Raw genomic sequence first — 23,416 nt, forward strand, 5'->3', positions numbered from 1 at the left:
TGATATTTTACACATATCATAATATTATACTACAATAAATCTGTGTGCTTTAATCCAGCAGTACTCGTACATAAATATTATTTTCCCCAGTGGTAAATTGCTAGTTGCCAAAGAACTTTCTGTTCCAGCAACTTGTTTTTCTCTCCCAGATCTGGTGTATAGTACTGGCTGGAAAATTTAACTTCCGCTGTCTGATGATTCATTATTAGAATCATCAGACAGTGGGTCAAAATATTGCAACCCTCCCCCTTATGCATGCACAGATTACTGTAACTCTCCCCTCAACTCTTGCACGAAAATCAGCGACCCCCCCCCAAAAAAAAAACAAAACAAAACAAAACAAAAACAAAACACACATTGACCTACCCCTCCTGTACTTTCTGTCCACTCCCTAATACTATAGTCTGGGCAGTATAGCTATTATAATACAACAGTCTGGGCAATATAGCTGTTATAATACTATAGTCTGGGCAATATAGCTGTTATAATGCTATAGTCTGGGAAATGTAGCTATTATAATACGAAGGTCTGGGCAGTATAGCTATTATAATGCTATAGTCTGGGCAATATAGCTGTTATAATGCTATAGTCTGGGCAATATAGCTGTTATAATACTATAGTCTGGGCAATATAGCTGTTATAATACTATAGTCTGGGCAATATAGCTGTTATAATGCTATAGTCTGGGCAATATAGCTGTTATAATACTATAGTCTGGGCAATATAGCTGTTATAATACTATAGTCTGGGCAATATAGCTATTATAATACAATGGTCTGGGCAGTATAGCTATTATAATACTATAGTCTGGGCAATATAGCTATTATAGTACGATGGTCTGGACAGTCTAGCTATTATAATACTATAGTCTGGACAGTCTAGCTATTATAATACTATAGCCTGGGCAATATAGCTATTATAATACTATAGCCTGGGCAATATAGCTATTATAATACGATGGTCTGGGTAATATAGCTATTATAATACTATAGTCTGGGCAATATAGCTGTTATAATACTATAGTCTGGGCAGTATAGCTATTATAATACGATGGTCTGGACAGTCTTGTTTTTCTCTCCCAGATCTGGTGTATAGTACTGGCTGGAAAATTTAACTTCCGCTGTCTGATGATTCATTATTAGAATCATCAGACAGTGGGTCAAAATATTGCAACCCTCCCCCTTATGCATGCACAGATTACCGTACTGTAACTCTCCCCTCAACACTTGCACGAAAATCAGCGACCCCCCCCCCCCAAAAAAACAAACAAACAAAACAAAACAAAAACAAAACACACATTGACCTACCCCTCCTGTACTTTCTGTCCACTCCCTAATACTATAGTCTGGGCAGTATAGCTATTATAATACAACAGTCTGGGCAATATAGCTGTTATAATACTATAGTCTGGGCAATATAGCTGTTATAATGCTATAGTCTGGGAAGTCTGTGAACATACTAGAGGAGTGAAGCCCTGTCAAGGTGACATTATGTTGTGTAAGCAATTCAATACAAAACAATTTTCGGCAAACAGAAGGTAGTACTACTGAAGATCCACTATATGCCCTACCACATCCACTGCAATCGTCATTTAACAACATGGATCAGTTAACAGAGATCAATGCCAGATTACGCAATCTTGAGAGATTGCAAAGTAATTTTCAGCAACTCGACTGAACAACAGGTCAGTAAAATGCACTATGTGACCTGGAAGGACATAAACTTGACCAGTATATTCGTCGCAATACATCCACGGTAGAAGCCAAAAATGAAAGCATCGATGACATTGCATTTAAAGTTTTCGAGGTTTTTGGCGTCAGTGCGAACATGAGATGTATAAATTTTGAGAAACTCCTAATATTTTTCAAAAATAGCTATTTTTAGAACAACTCCATACAGCGCAATGTTTAACAAAAATTGCATTTTTCAACACTTTTAAAAACCAGATTTTTGAAAAAGTTCAGGAAAACAAAAAGTATCCCATCAGTAACAATATACAATATTTTCAGTGTATGTCACCAGCCTACAATTTGAGATATGGCATAATATCTCTAACATAGGAACCTGTGGTAAAAGCACTATAATTCTGCCAAAATGGCTGCTTTCCACTAAAATAAACCATGTATTTCTCTAAAATTAACCTGGTGGACCCCCAACTTTTTTTAATTCAATATTTTTATATTGCCCAGAAGTACAATTTATTAAAAAATTAATAAATTCTGGATATTTGAAATCATGAGTAGGCTAGGCAGTACTGTGTTTCTCACCCCAAATGTAGGGTTCTTTTTGGTGGGTAATAAATGTGCCCAACTGTGTCATGATTTACTTTTAAATATTGTTTGAGCTGTGATGCTATAGCTTTTTTATTTTAGGCCAGACTTTTATTATCTCTTGTTTTGCGAACCCGCCGAATGAACAATAGCTGAAAATGAAATAAAAATAAAATTTTGTTTCAGTGTAATTTCTCGCGCCAGCCGACTTGTAAGTGCAAAAGTTGCTAAAAAAAATTTATTTTTATCTTCAATTTGCATTTTCGTGGGAGTATTATGATCAAAGAACCGAAGTCTCGTGCAGATGAGAAACAAGGTTATACATGGAATAACATATTATTTCATTTCTTCTCTCCGGTCAATGATCTCACTGACAATTCTTTGAGAATCACACAAATCTAATGGGGGAAAAAAAAGGATTATTTTTTTTTTTTCGCCATCCTCAAAAAAATTGCTTTATAAAAACGGAGAAACAAGGAATAAAAAAAATTCTGGCCTAAACAATGAATAAATTCTGGGTATTTGAAATTATGAGTAGGCTAGACAGTACTGTGTTTCTCACCACAAATGTAGGGTTCTTTTTGGTGGGTAATAAATGTGCCCAACTGTGTCATGATTTACATTTTAATATTGCTTGAGCAGTGATGCTATAGCTTTTTTATTTTATAAACATCTGATTTAATCGTACAAGTTTTTAATAAACATTAATGTTCTATAGATTACCAAAGAATTTCATTAACATTCTGTAGAATTCCACAAAATCCTATCAATATTCTATAGAATTACATAAAACATTTTTCAATATTCAAAAAAATTACACAAAATTCCATTAATATTTTATAAGATTCAATAGATAGATATTATGGGCCGATGGCCTTCTATTATAAATAAAGACAATAAAAAAAAAATCATAATTTATAGAATTCTCTAAAAATCAAGTAAATTTAATAGAATTACACTGGATTCAAATCTTCTGGAATTCCATACAAATCAATAAAAATCCTGTGAAATAGGGGGGCTAAATTTCCATAAAATTCTATGTGATTCAATTATAAATTCTATAGATTTCTATGAGTTTCTATAGAAAAAATAAATACGACAGAAAAAAAATTTCAATATTGATCAGTTATTTTTTCTATTTTATTCTACATACATGTTTGACTAATCGCATATAATATTCAATTAACATTTCTAGTTATATCTATTAATATAATAAATATATACCTGTACTAAGAGCTGTATTTAGATGGTTTGAAAGATTATATGTAGCACAACATTGTGTTTGTAAATTCCATAAATTATTCACTTATTCACAAAAATCAACATTTAAAACTTGCTCATATACATCTTTTAACCCTTGGGCACTAAAGTCACCATCCACAAAATAGTTTCTTTTATAGTCTGCCCTTTTCCACATTAAATGTTGCAAAAATTTCAAATTTGTTGATCCAAAAACTAGAAGCAATGTCATATTTTGTAAAGTCAGTGGAAAAGTACAGAAAATTTATATAAATTTAAGCAGGAAAAAAATGTGAAGGGTTGAAGGGGCATGAAATGTATTTTTCAGTAAACTGGTTCATGCTGTTCGAAAAAAGCCAAAATGATAACCATGAAAGGAAAAAAACTCCCACTGGATTTACTGTAGCAGACATTCTAAGGTTAACTTCACATAATCACAGTATAGATTAAGCATATCGTAATTAAGTAAAATAAACAACAAACAACCAATTTATAATATCTCCCATCATTCAGCACCAGTGCATATTTTGGGACCCCTTACAATCTGGCAATATTTTTTATTTTATTTATTAGTAGAATCAGAAATCGACCAACTTCATAGACGAGGGTTTTATGTTGACATAAAATCAGGAGATCAGAATCCTGTATATACAAGTGACACTACTTGTAATATGTGTACTGAAGGCGAAGTAAATTGCTGCAATGATCCCATATGTATGTAGGTGGTTGCACAACAAAAAATTTAATTTATAGAAAAATTGAGTACAAGTACAATATGCTGGTATATGTTTTACATTTATTTTGTGTATATATTCAGAGAAATATGGCTGACACAAGCTAACAAAATTAAATTGAATTATGAACAAAAAAAAATAGAAATTAACATACGGTAAAAGAATCTAGACTTGGTTTTAGCAGTGCTATTTACTGATAGTTATACTACCCCTACGAGTAGATTAACGGGAAATAGCGGCTCCTTTTGGAGCCTCGGTCTGGTAAAAGTCCGAGGCGCGCAGCGCCAAGGACTTTTACCTGACCGAGGCTCAAAAAGGAGCCGCTATTTCCCGTTAATCTATGAGGAGGGGTAGTATAACAAAGTTATACTGCAAATTTGACGAGTTTTGCACGGCTTATTTTAAATCCTGTGGTCATGGCGGATGTTTACAGCGTTATTGTGTAAATCGCAATTCTGAACCAGGTGTAGTCAACCGCAATTATCAGCCGTGCTCATTGGCTATAACAGATGTGTTGAAAAGCTCTAGCCAATCGGCATTTACTCAGCAGAGTTTGTTTTGTTTAACAATAGAATCCACCAACAGTGGACTTTATTGTATTACCATAACCAACACTGATTGGACCACGTAGAATTGCATATAAAACATTCGATCACGTGAATTTGGTGCTTATTTGTGAGAACAGTGTAGCACGTTGTTGGGTGAACTCCGGAGATCCGCCAGAATCATGTCCGCTCAAGAATTTGCTGCTCCGGAAATTGACTGGGATTTGGAAAACTGGTTGTTCCAAATTGATGTGGACGACGCCGAGGACTTTAAACTGAGCGATATTCAGAAAGAATTCCGTTTTTTGCCTCCAGTTGACAGCAAACAAGTCACCGAATACCAGCAGTCACGCAGACAACCAGACAACTCGCAGCGCTACAAAATTGGGCGTCAAAACATGGAATGAGTGGAAAGAGCAAAGCAGATGACTGATATCGCTGGGATAAAAGGTTATCATACTGGGCATTCAGGAAAGGTACGTATTAGAATTTGCACTTTAGTAATGCAATGTTCGATTTCCCCGCTGACGAGAAATAGTCATAACTTTATGTCAAAAATAATCACTACTCGTTAACTCAATTTTTTCATGCAAACTGTTTGGTGGAATACCATTTAAATATTATATTCACTGGCACGATATGTCTGATTCATTTCACGCGATAAAGATTTAATGCAAACGGCTTTGGCGTGTTTTAAAAAAGCTGAACGATTGAACGTACTATAACAATATATTGATATTTTACATTGCTAGGAGGTGGACTGTTACAAGCTATTGCACTTTCATATTGATACATTTTATTTTATTTTAATTAAACAGGTTACACAGGCAACCACGCTGTTCCGTCAAAATTTCGACGAGCAGCTAATAGCAGAAAGAACGGGTCACTCCAGTCTAGCAATTAGAAGCTACAAGCGGATGAGTGACGAGCAGACGAAAGCGGTGTCAGACGCATTGCAGCCACCCAAACCGAAAACTACGAAAGAAGCGAAAACGCATGACATATCCACCACCCCAACAGACGAGGACAAATCTAATACCACTGTCATAACCGATTCTTCCCAAGTGTCCGTGAATTTTGTAAAAGGAAATATGAAACTTGAAATACGTTTTTAAAATGTATCGTATAATCGTCAATTCGTATTTAAATAGTTAAATGAAAATTCCACCTTGTTCTTTGTTTTCATTCAGTGGCCACCTGTTATGTTAATCAGCTTTTCACTCCTGTTGTGCTCATGAATATTTAAATTAACCCATTCATTATTAACAGTCCCGGCTTGTTAATCTATTGATAAAACAGTACTGTTAACAAGAATGCATAATTAATTAGGTTGAAACTGTCCGCTAACGAAAGTAAGAAACATAGTTAGAACAATGGGGACGAGACAAAAAGTGGTATAACAGCCGTTATTCACAGTAAAAGATACTATTTATAAAAAGAAAGTACGAACACATTACCTAAAACATTTTTGAGTTTCCCCTTCAATCATTTAGGTTTCACACCACAATTGCAGTTTATACAAAGTCATATTGGAGGCAAGTACCTACATTGTACAAATGTAACTGTCTCTACTTTGAAAACAAGTTTTTGCAAGGGATAGTAGGTTTGTATTTTAATTTAAATACTTTAATATGATATCAGAATTACTGAGCCTTAGGTTTATGAGTGGAAATTTAGGAGGAAAACAAACTTTTATGTGTTTTTTTTAAATTTGGCTTTACTACATGTGAAGATCTGCTTTTCAAATTTTACTTAATTATAATCAATCTATTAATTGTAGTACGAGACGTATATAATTTAATACTCCTCTGTGAAATACTAACTATATAATTGAACTGGTTCTTTCACTCCCCTCGATAGAAAGCCACATTTTTATCTGTTTCATGAACTTTGACTTCATACAGCAGCCCCTCTGGCAAACAGTTCTTCAGTTGATCCCATATAAAGATAGCAATGTTTTCAGCAGTACTCGGGGTATTCTTGAAATGGGCGACATCGAGGTCAAGGTGCTTGTGGTCCATTTCATCTAGCACATGTTTCTGCAAAAAAAAGCTAGAATCAAGAATAGTGCAGAGTGTGTAAATGTATTATAAAAATAAGAAGCTCTGCAGCTGCCCAGGAGCGGCACCTGGTCGACAATCCGGGCTGCAGATGTACAATTTTGCATGAGTAAATTTTACACACATTGTATACATATACATACATACATGTATATAGAAGTGCAGAGTATAAAATAAATTACCCATAAAACAAATGGCCACCAGTCTGCCATATAACAAAATGAAATGATAAAAAATATAAATTAGATAGACCTATTTTCTTTTTTTAATATTATTCTGACCAGTTACTTGTTCGTGTAGGCCCAGTTTGTGTAAATGTATTATAACAATAAGAAGCAATTTCCGCGCTGATTGGCAAAGGGAGCAGCTCTGCAGCTACCCAGGAGTGGCACTGCTGAATCAAAGAAAGCTTAGAAAAAACTCCTGTATGCTGAGAGTATTGGAGATGCATTAAAAATTACAAAACAAGATGTCTGCCTTAACTGTACATATTGTTGTATGCACTTCTGCTGCCCTGATCATAAAAGCTTTTCTTGCTCTGCTCCTGATCCAATTTTCAGGGTGACAGCAGTGCAAGGATAGGTGCTCCCAGTGACCCTGGGCCATAGAAGAACCACAGCCTTGTCGCTCCAGAGCCGGCCGGGAAATAGGAGCCACCTATATATATATATATATATATAGAATGTATCAATACTGAATGTGATTTGGCTCTTTAAATTCACAAAAAAAACAACAACCAGGCAGTTGACAATAAGCACCAATACAAAATTTGTATCATGCAACAAGCACACATTACTGTCAAAAATCAGTCAATATACAAATTGCAAACCCTTATTTGGTTCACATTACCTTTGTAAATATGAAACAATTCTGTCCTTTACCTTAATGTACTTCTTTAAATCACTTATATTCATTACCATACCCGTGACAGGATCCACCTTTCAAGATATACAAATAATCTTCAATGAGTTAAGTGATGTTTGATATTGGATTTATTAAACTTGTATGTACCAATGCTTGGAACATAAGAAACTTAATGTAAAAATTACTTTGTTCACACAAGAGCATTATATCAAGGCGTATCGGCTCCTGCCAGCAAAATGATGAGATTATAAACACATTCTGATACACAACATGGCCTTGAACTTAAAAAGGCATTTATTTGAAATCATGCCTTGTATCATCACTTTCAATACAATAACATTTCTCAGCAGTCAATTTCAATTTTTTTTTTTACACGATTCCTTACCCGTTGAAAATAATGATTTGACATGATGAAAAAATATTGTGACCAATTAAAAATGGTACAGTTCCAGCTCAAATCTAAACAAACGGGGCCGAAATTTTGCTCTTCTTTGGCCACAATCGTATAAATCTACTAGAGATAATTGGTGGGAAGGGCATTAGTTCAACTCTGCTAAAATGCTGCTGCATAAACGTAGTAATTACTTTACCTCTCCTTTGACGATTACTTCAACTGAAACATAAACAAATAGAATGGTGTTAGTTATCTTATTGACCATTTAGTGAAGAAACTTGAGGGAAAGAACAAGTATATGCAGATTTTTTTTTTATCTAGTGATCAACCACCTCGAAGTCAACAATCTGATTCTATCAACCTTGCCTAATATTTCTTACTATTGACATTGAAATAAAATTAGTTAACGCCTTTAGTTTTCCACTTTTTCTGTTTGAAATAAGCTCTATCAACAGCTTTAATTCTACAATCTGGTAACTACCACCATAATCCAAGTGTTGCCAATTAAAGATTATGATAACATGAGAGAATGCAGTTAAATGTAGACATGGTTAATTAAGGACGTTAGGCATAGAAATGATTTAGGCAGAGGGTTCTCCGAACCTGCCTATTCACATAGTTCATACCCACCATAGACTCCGGTCAGTCAAAATGACTATTTTGAACTGTAGGCATTAATCAGCGATTCTGCCTGTGACGGAGAGATAGAATCTAGGTCAGGGGAAGCCCCATGACCCCAAGATTGTCTTTCCCTTACGTCTTGAACCACGTGACCGAGCCCATATGGCGGCGCCATTAGGGCTTTATATCCACTCTGATTCCTTTCTCCTCGCATCGTGTCCTGAGATTTGGTTCTAGGCGAGAAACCCGATTCGTGTCTTTAGCACAACTTGATTGTCCATAACAGCAGAACAGCATCCGAGAAGGACAATGTCCCCAGCTCTGACCGACGCCTACTTGAGGCGAGGGCCAGTAGGAAGACTATTTTCCATGTCAAAAATTTGAGTGGTGCTGATCAGAGAGGCTCAAAGGGCGGTCTGCTTAGAGCAGACAACACAGCCAACAAGTCTCAGTTGGGCGGTTTCCTTGTATGGGGTCTCAGCGTCTGGAAAGCAGTAAATAGTCTCCTAATAATAGGACAATCGGCTAGTCTTGTTCCCATACATTCTCAATGGTGGGGGACAAGGCTGACCTGTAGCCAACGATAGCTGCGTAGGACAAACTAACTTCGTCAGGAGCCTGCTACCTGGCTAATAGAGGGATGGTATGGATCAATCTCCCTTCTGCTACACCAAGCAGTGTATGCTCGCAGCCTAGAAATGTAGGCGGCATTGGTGGAATCCCAGTTCGCCTTGGCCAGGACGTTGGCAGCCCGCTCAGATAAAGCTTTCGTATGTGCGGGTCTAATGATAGCCTCTATTCGTGTAAGTGATACCCGCTGGGCTTGTTGGTAGTGCGCCGTCTGGTTGGGACAGCAGGTCCGGTAAGTCGGGAAGCACTACTGGTGTTTAGACTAGCATTTTCGACAGAAGTGGAAACTAGGCCTTGTTTGGCCAATTGGGTGCGACCAATGATAATATGCAGGTGTGCACCTGTCGAAGTTTTCTCCAGTGCCCGGTGAGCTAGAGGGAAGGAAGGAAAGGCGTACACAACTAAGTGGGTTCACAGGGTTAGCAAGGCGACCCTGGCCCGGGCTCCTGGAGTCGACAGGAGTGTTACGTACGTCGGAAGCTTGGCGTTTCGGGGTGCGGCAAACCAGTCTAACCTTGGACCGTCCCACAGCCGAAACAGCCTGGAGGCTTGTATCAGCCACCTCGTGTTCTGGAGATGGAGCCACCTTGAATGGGCGTCTGCCAGACTGTTCCTCACCCCTGGAAGGTGGTATGCGTTTAGCTCCACATTGTTTTCCAGGCACCAAAGGAGGATTTGCTCCGCTAGGACTGACAACGATGAGGAACGCGTCCCCTCCTTCTTGAAGGAGACCACCGCTGCGTTGCCTGTGCGAAGCAGGACTCTGTGGTCTCGAACCACGGGTAGAAAGCGTGGTAGTGCTAAGTATACTGCTTTCAGTTCGAGCCGGTTGATATGGTAGTCTCGAAACTAATGCGGGGGCCATAGCCTTGGACTTGTTCGTCCAATAGATGCGCTCCCCAACCTTGGGAGGAGGCATCAGTTACCAGAGTCATACCTGCGGCGAGCGGGTCCAAGGGGGCCCCTGTCCGAGATTGGCCAGTGACGGCCACCAGGGCAGGGCTTCCTTCACTTGGTCCCAGATCAAAACTTGCCTATCTAGTTTCCATAGGAGAACTTAGCATTATAACAAGCGTTATACTGGGCGGCTGCGTAGTGCGGCCTTGGGAACGACCCTTCAAACCGCGGTCATCATTCCGATGATCCGCATTAGTTCTCGGAGGGACACTGAGGAAACGCTGACTAGTCATTCGGCTAGGCTGCTTAGCGCTAAGCAACATGCTTGAAATAGCTAAACCAAGCTTACCTCTGTGTCAAAACTCCATGCCCAGGGACACCAACTGCGCGTTGGGTTGAGGTGGGACTTGTCAATTTACTGACGAGCCCAACTGGTAAATCCTGTGTTAGCCTGACGTGTTTGGCTATTAATCCCTTGTCCGGGTTGTGTAGTAACCAGTAGTCTGGGTATGGATCGTGGTGTACCGACATTTGGTGAAGCAGCAGCACTACCTGTTTCATCACTCTGGTGAACACGTAGGGCGCTGTGCACCTGAAATTCGAATACTTTGCCCAGCTTGGTGATTCGAAGGAGATGGCAACTCGCTGGGTGCATCGGTATGTGCAGGTAGACCCCGCTTAAGTCTAGTGGGGCTAGCTAGTCAAAACGTTGGATGGAGAGAAGAACCCTGAATGGTGTCTCCATGTGGAACCGATCAAGAAGCACGTACTGATTCAGTCTGCCTAGGTCCAGAACTGGACGTCCACCACTTGTAGATTGGTACTACGAACACATTCGGGTAGAAGCCTGGAGTTGGTTCCGGCTGATGTACCCTGTGTATGGCGCCTTTTCCCTGCAAATTGCTACTTCCTGTCTGGTTGCTTCGCCTTGCGGGAGTCCCCTGGCAGTGCCCAACAGGGGAGACACTGACAGGGGAGATGGAGATTTCAGCAGTATCCCATAACAGGATGTCACCACCTGGAAAGGTCCAGGGATCGGTAACCCGCTGTCTCCAAACCGGACTACACCAGTGCAATCTGTGTACGACAGGGATATGTGGCCATGGGTTCGGCAGTTGCGAGGGCGGTGCTCTCTTCTCCTCTGAGGTGAGTTCCCCAAGGCCTGAAGTAGTCACTAAGTTGTGACCTGGCCAATCGCCGAATGCATGCCTGTCCCCCCGGTTGGTACGAGCGCTTGCCTCCTGGCTGACTCTGGCTAGCGGACGACACCCTAGGGTGTGTGCTTGGGGTGCCCTCCGCTTGCCCTTGGCAGGGTCAACTGGCTAGCGGATTCGATCTGAACCCTCTGGTTCATTGCACTCCGAAGCTCCGCGACTGTACCCACCATTCCCTGAACAAATAGAGTGGAAGATGTCCAGTCTGCATCACTGCGGTGGGGACGTACCCCTTAACTCAGCTTGTCGGCGAAAACATGTGCGTCTAAGGCCGCGTCTCGTAACCCAGTAGTGGCCCCGGCCTGGTCTAGGAGAGGCTGGTGAGTTCTGCCTCTGAGGTCTACAGAGTCCGGGGCGTGCACAATAATGCGCTCAAGCAACTCTGCCCTCAGGGCTGGATAGGTCGTCTCCGATTGAGCTGGCGAGAATGCCCATGGAACGCGGCTGTCCCCCTTTTCCCGGTTTGCCAAACGGAAATTCATGGTACCGGGGTCTGGGGAAGGAGCCTTGGGATGCGGTTGGGGGTGTTTTGGTCTTATCCCACGCTATGGGGTCTGATCCCGAAACAACACCAACCGGGTAGCGTTTGGTCCAGCGAGAAGTGTTGCCTAAGGTTTTCCCCACCCGGGGGCTCTAAGCGTCACGTCCTCCGCCACTAACCAACATCTGCCCATCAACACCGTTTGCGTGCCCTGCGCTCCACTCCACACTTGGATGGACAGGGGGAGACATGCTGACAGGGTTGCTTTGGATCCTGACGCCCATGATCCCATAAGTGTTGAAGCAACTTTAGGTGGTCGCCTTAGGATCAAGGGTGGGGATATTTACATCGTATCACTGGGATCGTGGATACTCCGCATCACCCCAAAGCGAACTATGTCTCCTTTCACTTTAAATATGTGAGAGGGAGCGTGTTTGACTGTGCGTCTCATGACAGGGTCAGTTCCCTCTGGGGACGCCCGTGGGTCGGTAAGAAGGGAGTCAAAACCCACAGCGGAGACTGGACACAAGAATAAATTTGTTACCGTTGTACCGTTACCGCGTGACGAACCCTTGCTGGCTGAAACTAGGGGGGGTCAACGTGTGTCCTGCCCTGAAAGCCCTGCCCCGAGATCGGAGGCTTGGCTGCCAGCACCCCGTTGGCATTCAGTGCCCGAGGCTCCAGAGGAGGCCTGGTGCAATTAGCCTGAGCCTCGGCCTCACCCAAATTTGTGGGAGAGCAGTGGTGACAGCTCGCTCCGACTGCATCTGATCTACCCGCCCTGCCAGGGATGCAATTGCCCCGACAGTCCTTCGACCAAAGCCCTCAACTCGGAGGCAAACCCGGCGCTGTGCGAGGAAGGGTCCACAAAGGGGCCTGCAACAAGCCCCATAGGAGGAAAGCCTCCAGGGGAACAGCCACGCTGCAGCCGGTAAAATCGGATAAACCACCACCTGAAAAAAACAGACTGTGAGGATGCCCTCCGATCAGCGAGGGGAGACCAAGAGAAAATATCGGTACCTCCACCATCGGGCCTCCTACTCGATGTCCCGGTACACGAAGCACCGGTAGTCGAGCGTTAGGACTTTCCACTAATGCTAAACATGCAACTCACTTTAACCGATTTGTTTACTGGACGCACGACCTTGCTGTGAAGAAACGAGTGACACGGTCAGTCTCAGCGATTTTGATGGCTCTGAAAAAAAAATCTCAGGCCTCACAACTCCAGCGAAAAACACACGCCTTCATGGCAAAAACCCAGAACCCCGCACGTAGCTACGACAAAAGTATTTGGATGCAGGTTCTATGCTTGTAAATTCTGAATATAACCACTGCACAGTCGACTCGAAACACAAGGAGACCAACAACAACAAAAACGGCAGCGAGCCCTGGTGCTGTCATTACTTCTATTCATTTCTAAATACATAGATCGAGCATAAAATGAAGACGACATGCATGAGGGAAGCAAATAACAGGGGAAACGGAGACGTAACGAAACCAACATGTGATTATAAAGCTACGTCGCCCGGGTTTTATTTCTTTGAAAAATACTACACACAAAGGGGAAAACAACACGAGGGTAAAAATGACAAAGAAAACTTATCCTACCAGCTACAATGTCGGATGCCGTGCAGCGGCAACAACCCAAGCTAGAAACCCGAACAGGAAAAAAAGCAAGTGATCCAGGCAGAGCGGCTAAAACTTCATCCTGTCGATGCGGAGATAAAGAAAGAGTGGATATCCAGCCCTGATGGCACCGCCATATAGGCTTGGTCACGTGGTTTGTGACGTAAGGGAAAGAAAATCTTGGGGTCATGGGGCTTCCTTGACCTAGATTCTATCGCTCTGTCACGGCAGAATCTTAATGCTTGCAGTTCAAAATAGTCATTTTGACTAACCGGAGTCTATGGTGGGTAATTGAACGTAGTGAATTTTATATTATCACTCAATCTGTGGGCCCACTCACTTTCAATATATGGCTCTCAGTTTATCACATTGTAACTACACTTGACGAACTACTGTGAAATACTTTATTTTTGCTGGAATTTATTTTCACTGATTTTTAATGAGTTTAATGTGAAATATAGGAAAAAAAGTATATTCACTGGATTTTATTTTCACGAATTCATCCCTTCAGTGAAAATAGCGAAAATAAATTATTCTACAGTATATTAAAATCAGGTTTGACTGTACACCTACACCAGATAGTTCAAGACTTGAATTGTTATCAACACCTTTATAGTTATGTCCATGTCCATTTGGATTATTGCAAAGACCATACAGTTCACGGTTTTCTTCGTCATTCAGATATTCACTGGAAATAAAAATAAAAAATATTGACTAAACATAATTAAAATTTGACCAATATTGATGTTTATAACTATAACTAAAATTATAATGAGTTCAGTGATTATGTGATGTTTGAAATTTCTCAAAATTGTGTTCCAGACACAAGGACAGGTAATTTTCAAATTTAATTTTACCAGCCTGACTTAAAAATTACTGCAATATACATGTACTTGTGTTCCAATTTCAAGTAATCATCACAAAACTCAACATTCAGCCGACAAACACAATGAATAATTTAATTTTTCCATTTTAAATTGTTGCATTAATTTTATTTCATGATCTTTGTTCCAGCAACTAAAGGAGAATGGCGTTAACTTTATTCGGTATTATTTAGTAAAATTGAATTTTCAAAATTGTTATTGAAGCAGACCATGCATAAAACTGACATCTGACAGAGCAAATTTTAATTTTTACCAGCCAGACCAAGGCATAAGTGTTTGGGTTAGTATACTAGAGATAAAAAATAATACACAAATACTATCCTTCTTGATTAAAATAAGTTATTAATAACATTGCAGTCAGAGATGCATTACATGCATTTCTGTGGTGACGTAATGTTTTGATTCAAACTGGTGTTGGTTTTGCATTTTGCTCAGAGTTTTAGAATACGCATGTCTAGCCAATACAAAACATAGCCGTGCACTATTTGAAAATGTTTGAATATGGGACACTTTCAACCCGCTCTTCGTTATAAATAGATGGGGTATTACACGTCTCAAGCTGACCAATTGGAGTTCGCCATATAAAACATGTGACCAGCAGTTTTTTTGTCCAATGCTCAAACCATTGTTTACATGTACCATGCAATTCTTTGCATTGTAGTGCATGATTGCACTTTATAAAATAAGGTACATACTTTGTTAAATTATTTAAAAGCAAAATCTACTCATTTTGGCTCAATATCAAATTTTTGCTGTAAAACCCAGAAACTTTATTAATCGCTGCTGTGCAATCACTCTTTAGGAAGCATCAATGTTGTTAGTTCTGAGTACTGCAGTAAATGATGCTCCATGGGTAACTCAAATGTTTGTTTTAATGTTTGTACTGCCGACGCCAGGGTCTGACCCCCTGGTAAATAAGCTCAATTAATCAAAGTTTTCAGTATTTTCATGGAAAATTTGGTTTATTCCTGAATGCCATAAAGATTTCTCAAAACCAGCACATGAGAATTATATTACCATTTTACACTAAAATAATGAGAATTAGATTATTTGGTATTCAATTGACCGCTACGAATACCATACATAATGTTCCTTGTACGCAGTGTGTCATATCCCATATATTTTATAGACATTTAGCAGAATTTCTCCCTTATAGCGGAACACAAAGGTGCAGTTTGTGAAGTGCAATCATACTTCATTGGTGAGAGTACTGTAAAATATTTCATAAGTAATAAATCGGTGATGAAATTAAGTACTGTAAAATAGCTGGAATTAATTCTCGCTGAAAAGACTTTTTCTGCGTTTTGTATGGAATTTATTTTGACTGACTTTTGACGAGTTGAATGTAAAATATAGGAAGAGGCCCGAGCATGCGCAGTTTCAAACATGCGCAATTCTAAACATATGCTCATGCTCGGGCCTCTGCTTCAAAATATCCGCGTAGATGGGTTGATTCATATTGCTCGGGTGTTTCGATTTTCACAGGATTTAACCCGTTTTAGTTCGAATAAAGGTAATGCAAGTCGATCGATAGTTTCTACCGATATCATGCTTGAGTTATGTGAAGCGGATCGAAATATAATTTGGAAAATCGTGTTATTTTCGGGAAGTTTCGATGTCATGGTGTCAACGCTTTCCTACCTTGTGTCATTATATGAGTAGTAGGGGAATTTACCGGCGACTGACTAACTATGCCGATCCCACTTTAGGTCATTTTTTATTAGCCAAGAAACGTTCCGAGCGCCTGTGGTCTTACCTGTGTAATCGGTGTGCTGAGCTGAATGACTCGGTTCGAGAGATGTACGCCGTACGGCCACGGCGGTCACTCAAATCACCGCCACAATTTTCATCAGGACGTATGTTCGCCATCAGTTGATGTTGCTTTACCCAACAAGTAGTTCAGTGATCAAAGCATTACGTGTAATGTCCCTCACATGCCATCAACTGTGCGTGATTCTGTGCCGTGGTTGTATATACTGCCAATAGATATGAAGCTAGGTGTTCTCTTTTTCCCGGACCCCTTAGCTGCTGCTACAAATGGGCACATACTATTACTGGGTGAAAATAAACCATATGAATGAAAAAAACACTCTCTAATCACTCTGATCTCAACATCAGTAATTGGACCACATGCATTAAATAAAAGCTGAACCTTTTAGAAATTAGTAATGTTTGCGAAAAAAAAGTCATAATATTTTCTCATTAGCTACAACAAAATTAAAAATATGTTTGAAAAATAGTGCACAGAAACAATGCATAACAAGAGAACTGGTGATGGTTGTAGAACCATAACTGCCTCAGCTCAAAGACTGTTATGTAATATAAGGTGTGTAAAGGGAAGTATTGTAGTGTTACCTCTGTGTAATTTGCAATATATCTGCATTAACCTTCACTGTTAAGGACAATGTGGAGTTCACTTAAATGACTGGTAGAAGCAAGGCTGGGCAAATTTTGCAAAAAAAGTAGTTAGTTAGAATTACCAGGCACGCAATCGACACATTGATATCGAAATATGGATGATAAACGGCAAATGATATTTCTAGAGATATAGTTGGAATTGAAGCAAGGAAGTGGCCTATTATCCCATGAAACATACTCGCGCATATCCGTACATATCACCCTGTCTTAACGTGTATATGTGGGGGGGGGCATGTACCCAATCATAATAACTGGAAATGGTTTCAGAACGGAAAAGTGTTTTATTACTGTAAATAATTATGCACAATAAAACCTGAAATTTAGAAAAACTATAGACAATAAATAATGAAAATCTGTGATTTGCTGTACAGTTTCTAGAAAATTATTACAAGTCTCAGAAGTATTTGGTCAGTTCGCTAGCGAATTGGCAAACTGCTTGAGATGCTGAATTGTTCGAGTTACTGACATCGAGTTACGAAAACATCAAGTTACAGAAATGACCACGCCCATATTTTTGAAACCACGCCCAAATTGTAACTCGACATTCAATCATTATTAACAGTTAAAAGAACTTCGAGTTACGGGCAACATACATTTTGGTTTGTGTTGCACGTCCACATTCAGTAACTTTCAAATTTTGTAACTTTAATTAGCAGTTATTCAAATTCGAGTTGGTAACTCATGTGCGTGTCTGTAATGTCAGAACAATGTTACTGTTATTATTGCAACAAAACGCGCCAAAATCGAGTAATGTGAAGATTTGAAAATATGTTTGCCTGATTTCACACGTTGAACTAGTGACATGGAAGACATTCGTGGGTTTTTTTAATTTACAATTAATCGTTATATAATAAAAGAGAGAGAGTCTGAGATGATGAAAATATGGAATGACGCCGATGAGGAGGTATCTCGACTCTGGCCTCTGTAAAGTTGTGAAGATGTACAGGGACTAAGCCCAAAAGTTGAAACAAACAATCTCATTGCGTGGTAAAAAATGAAAGACAGTATCTGGATGAACAATAACTACAATCTACATTGCTTACTGTTAATCACAATTCGAGTTAAAAAATTAGAAAGTTAAACAAAACAAAAAATATATGTTGCCCGTTACTCGAAGTTTGATTAACTGTTATTTAAAGTTCGAAATGTATGGTGCCCGTAACTCGAAGTTCTGTTAACTGAAAGCGTGGTGGTCGTATTTTACACGCGTTGTATACGTCGCTATGAGTCCCATATCGAATAGGACGCAACACGACGACTGTCACACTTGTTACAATTACCTGTTACAATTTGGATGTGGTTTCACCAAAGTGGGCGTGGTTTCAAAAACATGGGCGTGGTCATTTCTGTAACTCAATGTTTTCGTAACTCGCTGTTCGTAATCGATGTCCTGATGGCTACCTCCAAAACGACGAATGAGGTTGAATATTATTGGCGGTTGGATGTGAAAATTTATTTTCTCCTTCTTTGTTGGGAATTGTTTCTCAACTTTTCTCTTTATTCAAGCCGCGTAAAAGCATTTTATATCACCTAAGCAATATGGACTCGCCCCGAGTAGACGCGACCACAAATCGGCGCCAGCGAGATTCGAAGCGAGTTTGCAAATTGGATGCCCCAATACTTCTGAGATTTGCTGTAACAGAACCATAACATTTACAAGATAAACGTTTTGTTTACTAGAAGGAAATGTCTTTTGGCAGCATTTCTTGTATTAATTTTCATTGCACAAAAAAAGCAGCAAATACTGTTACTGAAGCACAGAATTTGCATGTTTTTTCCCCGGCCATTCACGCAAACTGCAAATCAAGTCTTTTACTGCATCCATAGTTGTTGTCACTTTGCAGCCGCAATGATATGAATGCATTGTGGCGTATTTTGACCCCCGGAATTTGACCTTGCATTCTAGCTACATTTACCCCCCTTTCATACAAGTTCAATTTCCTTTCATTATTTCATTCAGATTCCATGACCAACCTTTATTTCACAGTCACTCTAGTTTTCACTTTTCTAAAATTATTTTATTGATCAAAAGAATTTTCACTCCCATCATGCAATCTCCCATAGTACTTCCGCAGACACAGATGCGATCGCCAACATAACTACAAATAACCTCGCTCTCAAGAGCTGAGGAATGACAATAAAGGTACTAATCACAGAAATAAGCTTCGTTGCAGACAGCTGAAAACTGATTTTACCCCTGAAAAATACTAGTATCTTGAAATTATTAAAAACCCCTGTTTTCCTACAACTAGCATGTAATATAATCGATATATTATTTTAGTGTATTTTCGAATATTCAACTAATGGTCAAAATAAATTGCTTCAGATACATACCCGTATACTTTATAGGAGTGCATGGCTTTACGTGTGTGTGAGTAGTCGTGTGAGTACATTAGTTTATTAAAGGGCGCCACCGCGCGATCACTGACAGTTACAATCACTTTTATTTTCAAGTTACACGCTGCCTAAGCTAATAGCCACCAATTCTGAAATAATTAAATGTCGGACCATTATCTAATTTATTTAAATCTCAAAAGTTCAACAAATTTTCTATATTATAGCATTAATTTTAGCATTGATTAATTCGGCCTCTATTTACAACTGATTGAAGCGGCAAGCAGGGGCGAACTAGTTTGTTTATATGTCATGCGTACTGCCTCATCCCTATAACACTATACCACTTTCTATGTATGAATCCACGGCAGATTGCTCTCAACGAACCCCAACCGCCTAACAATGCTAATCCCAACCCAACTTTACACACTTGTGCCAAATGAAAACACAGTCACTCAAAAGCTGACAATCAGAAACATTAGTTAGTACAAACAGTATATAACTATTTTTATCCACCACAGTGCACCAGTGATGAATATGAATGATTTTTTTACTAATACTGAACTTCATCATTTTAGCTTGATCACTCAAAACATTGTGGCTGAAATTCGTGACTCTGTTATTGCTATCAGTATAGCCGTATATTTATTTTATTTGCTGATTTCGGTAGTAAGTGTGTATTGTTAGACCTTGGTGATACATTCAATAAATACAGGGAAGTGATTTGCTGTTTTACATGGTAAATATCTAGATATATTATATAACAAACAACTAAGAGTATTAAATATGTATTCATTATCTAATCATATAACAACACAACCTTTCTTTTTTTGTAATTGACATTTTTTTATTTTTTTTTTTAATTTTCTTTATTTGTACTTGTTCTTTGTGGTTTTATTTGCCTTGTTTAGTTTTTTCGTAACTATTTCTAAGGTCTATGATCAGATTGGCTCAAATCCTTGCGTCATCACAATAGTACGTGACGTCATACAGTTCGCATATATTTCGATACTCTCTAGCCGCCCGACAACTGCATAAGCACGTGTAGTCACAAATGTGAAATGAAAGTGATCATACCTCCTAGTTGAAATCGTACGTAATGTGTTTCAATTAAACGTCATGACCACCTATCACTCAGATAGACAACAAGTCGTGATATTGCCCTCACACACATGTGTTATTATTTAACTGGCGTCCGCCCTAATGTGACGTAAACGGGCTAATCTTAGACCTTTCAAAGAACTATTTCGTTTGTTCCAGATAGTTGTTTTGGGATACAAAAATACGCATCGGTGGCCATCTTTAACAAAGCAGTTGACGTATGGTCACACATACGTATATTCAATCATGGGTATTAAAAGTATGAAGACAAATACCAATACAGTATACGTTTCCCGAACTTGGGAAGACCGTACATTTAATTCTCTGAATATAAATGTTCTTTTGGAACGCACACGATGCCATGGAATCAAATGCCGTCTTCCAGGAACTTTAAGAAGTCATCCAATAATAATTCAGAAATGTAAACAACTTCGACACGATATGTGGATAAGCAACGATGGTCATAAACAATCTCAAAAATTAGATAACTATAACGAACTAAGTCACAATATTTGATGGCGTTTCAAGACCATAACGAATTTATAAACAAAATAGCATTCTCAGTAGCACATATTCTTCTACCCCTGGACTTAGCGGACACGCTTGCCGGTTGATATGGTAACGTGACATCTATCCAGCTAACCCTACATCTAAGTAACCAGACATAATTAATGACAAATTATTTAATTTGAGTCCATCATTCATAAAAAAATGGCAATCCTCTCCCCAAATAAAAACAAAACAATACTACATATTCATATAAATGTTTACTCATACAATGACTAAGTTAAAGCGGGGAGTCGTCACCTGCGCATGCGTAAGATGGCCATAGCGTGTCATTGTTTACAAACAAGCCTCTACCCATGAGCCTTTTTGTTTTAGCGTGTGTTGTTATCGTCGCTTGGGACTGAATTCCCGCGCGTGCGCAGGTGACGACCCTCTCGCTTTAATACTACTGATGTGAATGATCACCCATATGATGTGCATGTGAACAAAGCTGAACAATGTTCGACTGGGAGAAATTACATGATCACACAATGTGTCTACGCTTATAAATGCAATCAGGATCTTGTCATTTCCCAGACATTGTCACAGCGGCGGTGGAATCACATGTCATCTAACCATCGCTACTCAATCCAGATGGCTCAACGTCACTTTCGTTTTTTTCTCTCAGTAGGATATGATATTGACACGACTTTCATTATACATATCACATAAAAGACATTGCAAACAAATTCTATACGAACATGGTGCGCACAATGTGTATAATGAATTTAAAGGGCAGTGGTCGTCGCGCTGTGCATGTGCGACATTTGTGTTGATAAACATTGATTTTCCCACAATCCAGTGCGCTATTCTAATGGAAATCACAAGTACGAAATTTGCCCTGGGCATGATTTGCACCAATTCCCGCCTGTGACTCCTTCAATAACTTCCAATCACCTAAAAATACCCCATTAAAGCTTGGTAACGTCTCAGTTTGTACTCATTAATCTCCGCAACAGTCAAAGTCGCCATCTTTGTCTATACGAGACTCATATATCTCGTGCATGCGTGGCGCTACGACTACCGCGCTTTAATATGAAAACATAACAATGATGTTTCTATTTAAATAATGACACATGCTTGTGAGGGTAATATCACGATTTGTTGCCTGCCCAAGGGATGGTGGTCATGACCATAATATTGATGATGCCAGAGCCGAAGGCTCGTGATATAGCCCGAATAACCATGTGTTATTTATTTTATCACATCGAACAGACATCCACCATGACAACTACAGCTACCATACATCACTCACATCCGCTCTCTCACAAAATAACAACACTTATATTTGAAGTATGCAATATTTTATTTTATCTATTACCGGTATACAAGTTTCACATTTTTACACAGGGAGTCTTGTGATTGGTTGTTGACAAATGCTGAACAGGCCACGCCTCCAACTGTGCCTTGCGTTCGGGCAAACCATTAGGAATTCCTAAATGGAATAAATTTGTGTAGTTTTCTTGATTTATTCTGCAGATATCGGTAAAATGTAGGTAGGGCTTTGGCGAAATTTGAAGAAGCAACTAATATTCTTCAACCTGGTATTTTTTTTATATTTTATTTTTCATTCTTTTCGTCTGTTTTTTCGAGTTTAAAAAATGTGAGCTGGCTGGAGCCTTCATCCCTTGTCTATTTCTTACACCAGATACCAGCCGATACCCCCCCCCCCCCTGCTCATAGAGACTGCGTATTACAGTTGATTATAGTTCCTGGGCTCCCTGTGATTTTTACTCAATAACATACATACATTATTTGCTAAAAAATACACTCAGTCAATGTTATTTTCAGCCACGGATACTCTTTTTTAGTAACCGTGTTTCAGCAGTGTGAGTCACTCAAATTATCGAGAATAACATTTTTGAACTTGAATTGAGAAATTCTCAAACGCAAGTTATTTGATCACTCTACAGATAAAAATGTCAGAGCGCCGTGGAAGTGACTGAAATTACTTTCTCACGAACGTACCACACCTATCCACAAACCAACTCACAGCGTAGAATGCGCTGCAGCGACCCCGGCTGCGACGTTTCAGTGGCGGCTTTGCCGTACATTTTTGCTTCATATAATGGATGACAATTTATTTGCAGAAATGTTTTCAAGTATCGATAAATTTATCTATTCAGGCTTAGCCAAATTTGCTTTTTTAGTTTAGTTTATTTTAGTTTAGTAGTTATGTAATTTTTTTCTCTCTTGTTCTTGGTCATGACATTTTATATGTTCCCGTACCAAATAAAATTTATCTTATCTTATAAAAAATACCATGACCATCAAAACAGAGTATCTTACTCAATATTCATTCTGGCACATTCACTGTCTATTTCGGATGGCTAAAGTTCCTTCAAAACCTTGAAAGCAACCCCGAAAACAGCGGCCGGGGCAGCACCAGTCTAGCGAACGACAATTTGCTATGCGCAGTAGTTTCAGTGACGTCATCCATGTGATATACCCATGTAATATCCACTTGGCGGGCAATATACCATGTAATATTTATTCAATGTCATGTGACCGAATCTCAACCAATCACAGCATGCGTAACAAAAGTGAGATGTGATAAA

General features: G+C 39.4%; 1 protein-coding gene across 1 annotated transcript; it reads right to left on the minus strand.

Annotated features, from left to right (window-relative positions):
* Positions 1-6,179: 6,179 nt before the first annotated feature.
* LOC100378870 (6-pyruvoyl tetrahydrobiopterin synthase-like) lies at positions 6,180-16,424 on the minus strand. Its single transcript, XM_085499153.1, has 5 exons — positions 16,216-16,424; positions 14,184-14,263; positions 8,303-8,325; positions 7,730-7,786; positions 6,180-6,827 (listed from the first exon to the last, which is right to left on the minus strand). Exons 1-5 carry the CDS (start codon positions 16,326-16,328, stop codon positions 6,633-6,635), a joined length of 468 nt encoding a protein of 155 aa, XP_085355279.1. The 5' UTR covers positions 16,329-16,424; the 3' UTR covers positions 6,180-6,632.
* Positions 16,425-23,416: the final 6,992 nt, after the last annotated feature.

This window comes from Saccoglossus kowalevskii, chromosome 1 (genome assembly GCF_978046115.1).
Source record: "Saccoglossus kowalevskii chromosome 1, keSacKowa6.1, whole genome shotgun sequence".
NCBI lineage: Eukaryota > Metazoa > Hemichordata > Enteropneusta > Harrimaniidae > Saccoglossus > Saccoglossus kowalevskii.

Coding starts and splice junctions, on each gene's coding strand:
- LOC100378870 (XM_085499153.1), bottom strand. CDS start 16,328: ATGGCGAACATACGTCCTGATGAAAATTGTGGCGGTGATTTGAGTGAC. Junction 7,787..8,302: donor AAGTAATCGTCAAAGGAGAG/GTAAAGTAATTA, acceptor ATATCTTGAAAG/GTGGATCCTGTCACGGGTAT. Junction 6,828..7,729: donor ATTTAAAGAAGTACATTAAG/GTAAAGGACAGA, acceptor TTTTTTTTGCAG/AAACATGTGCTAGATGAAAT.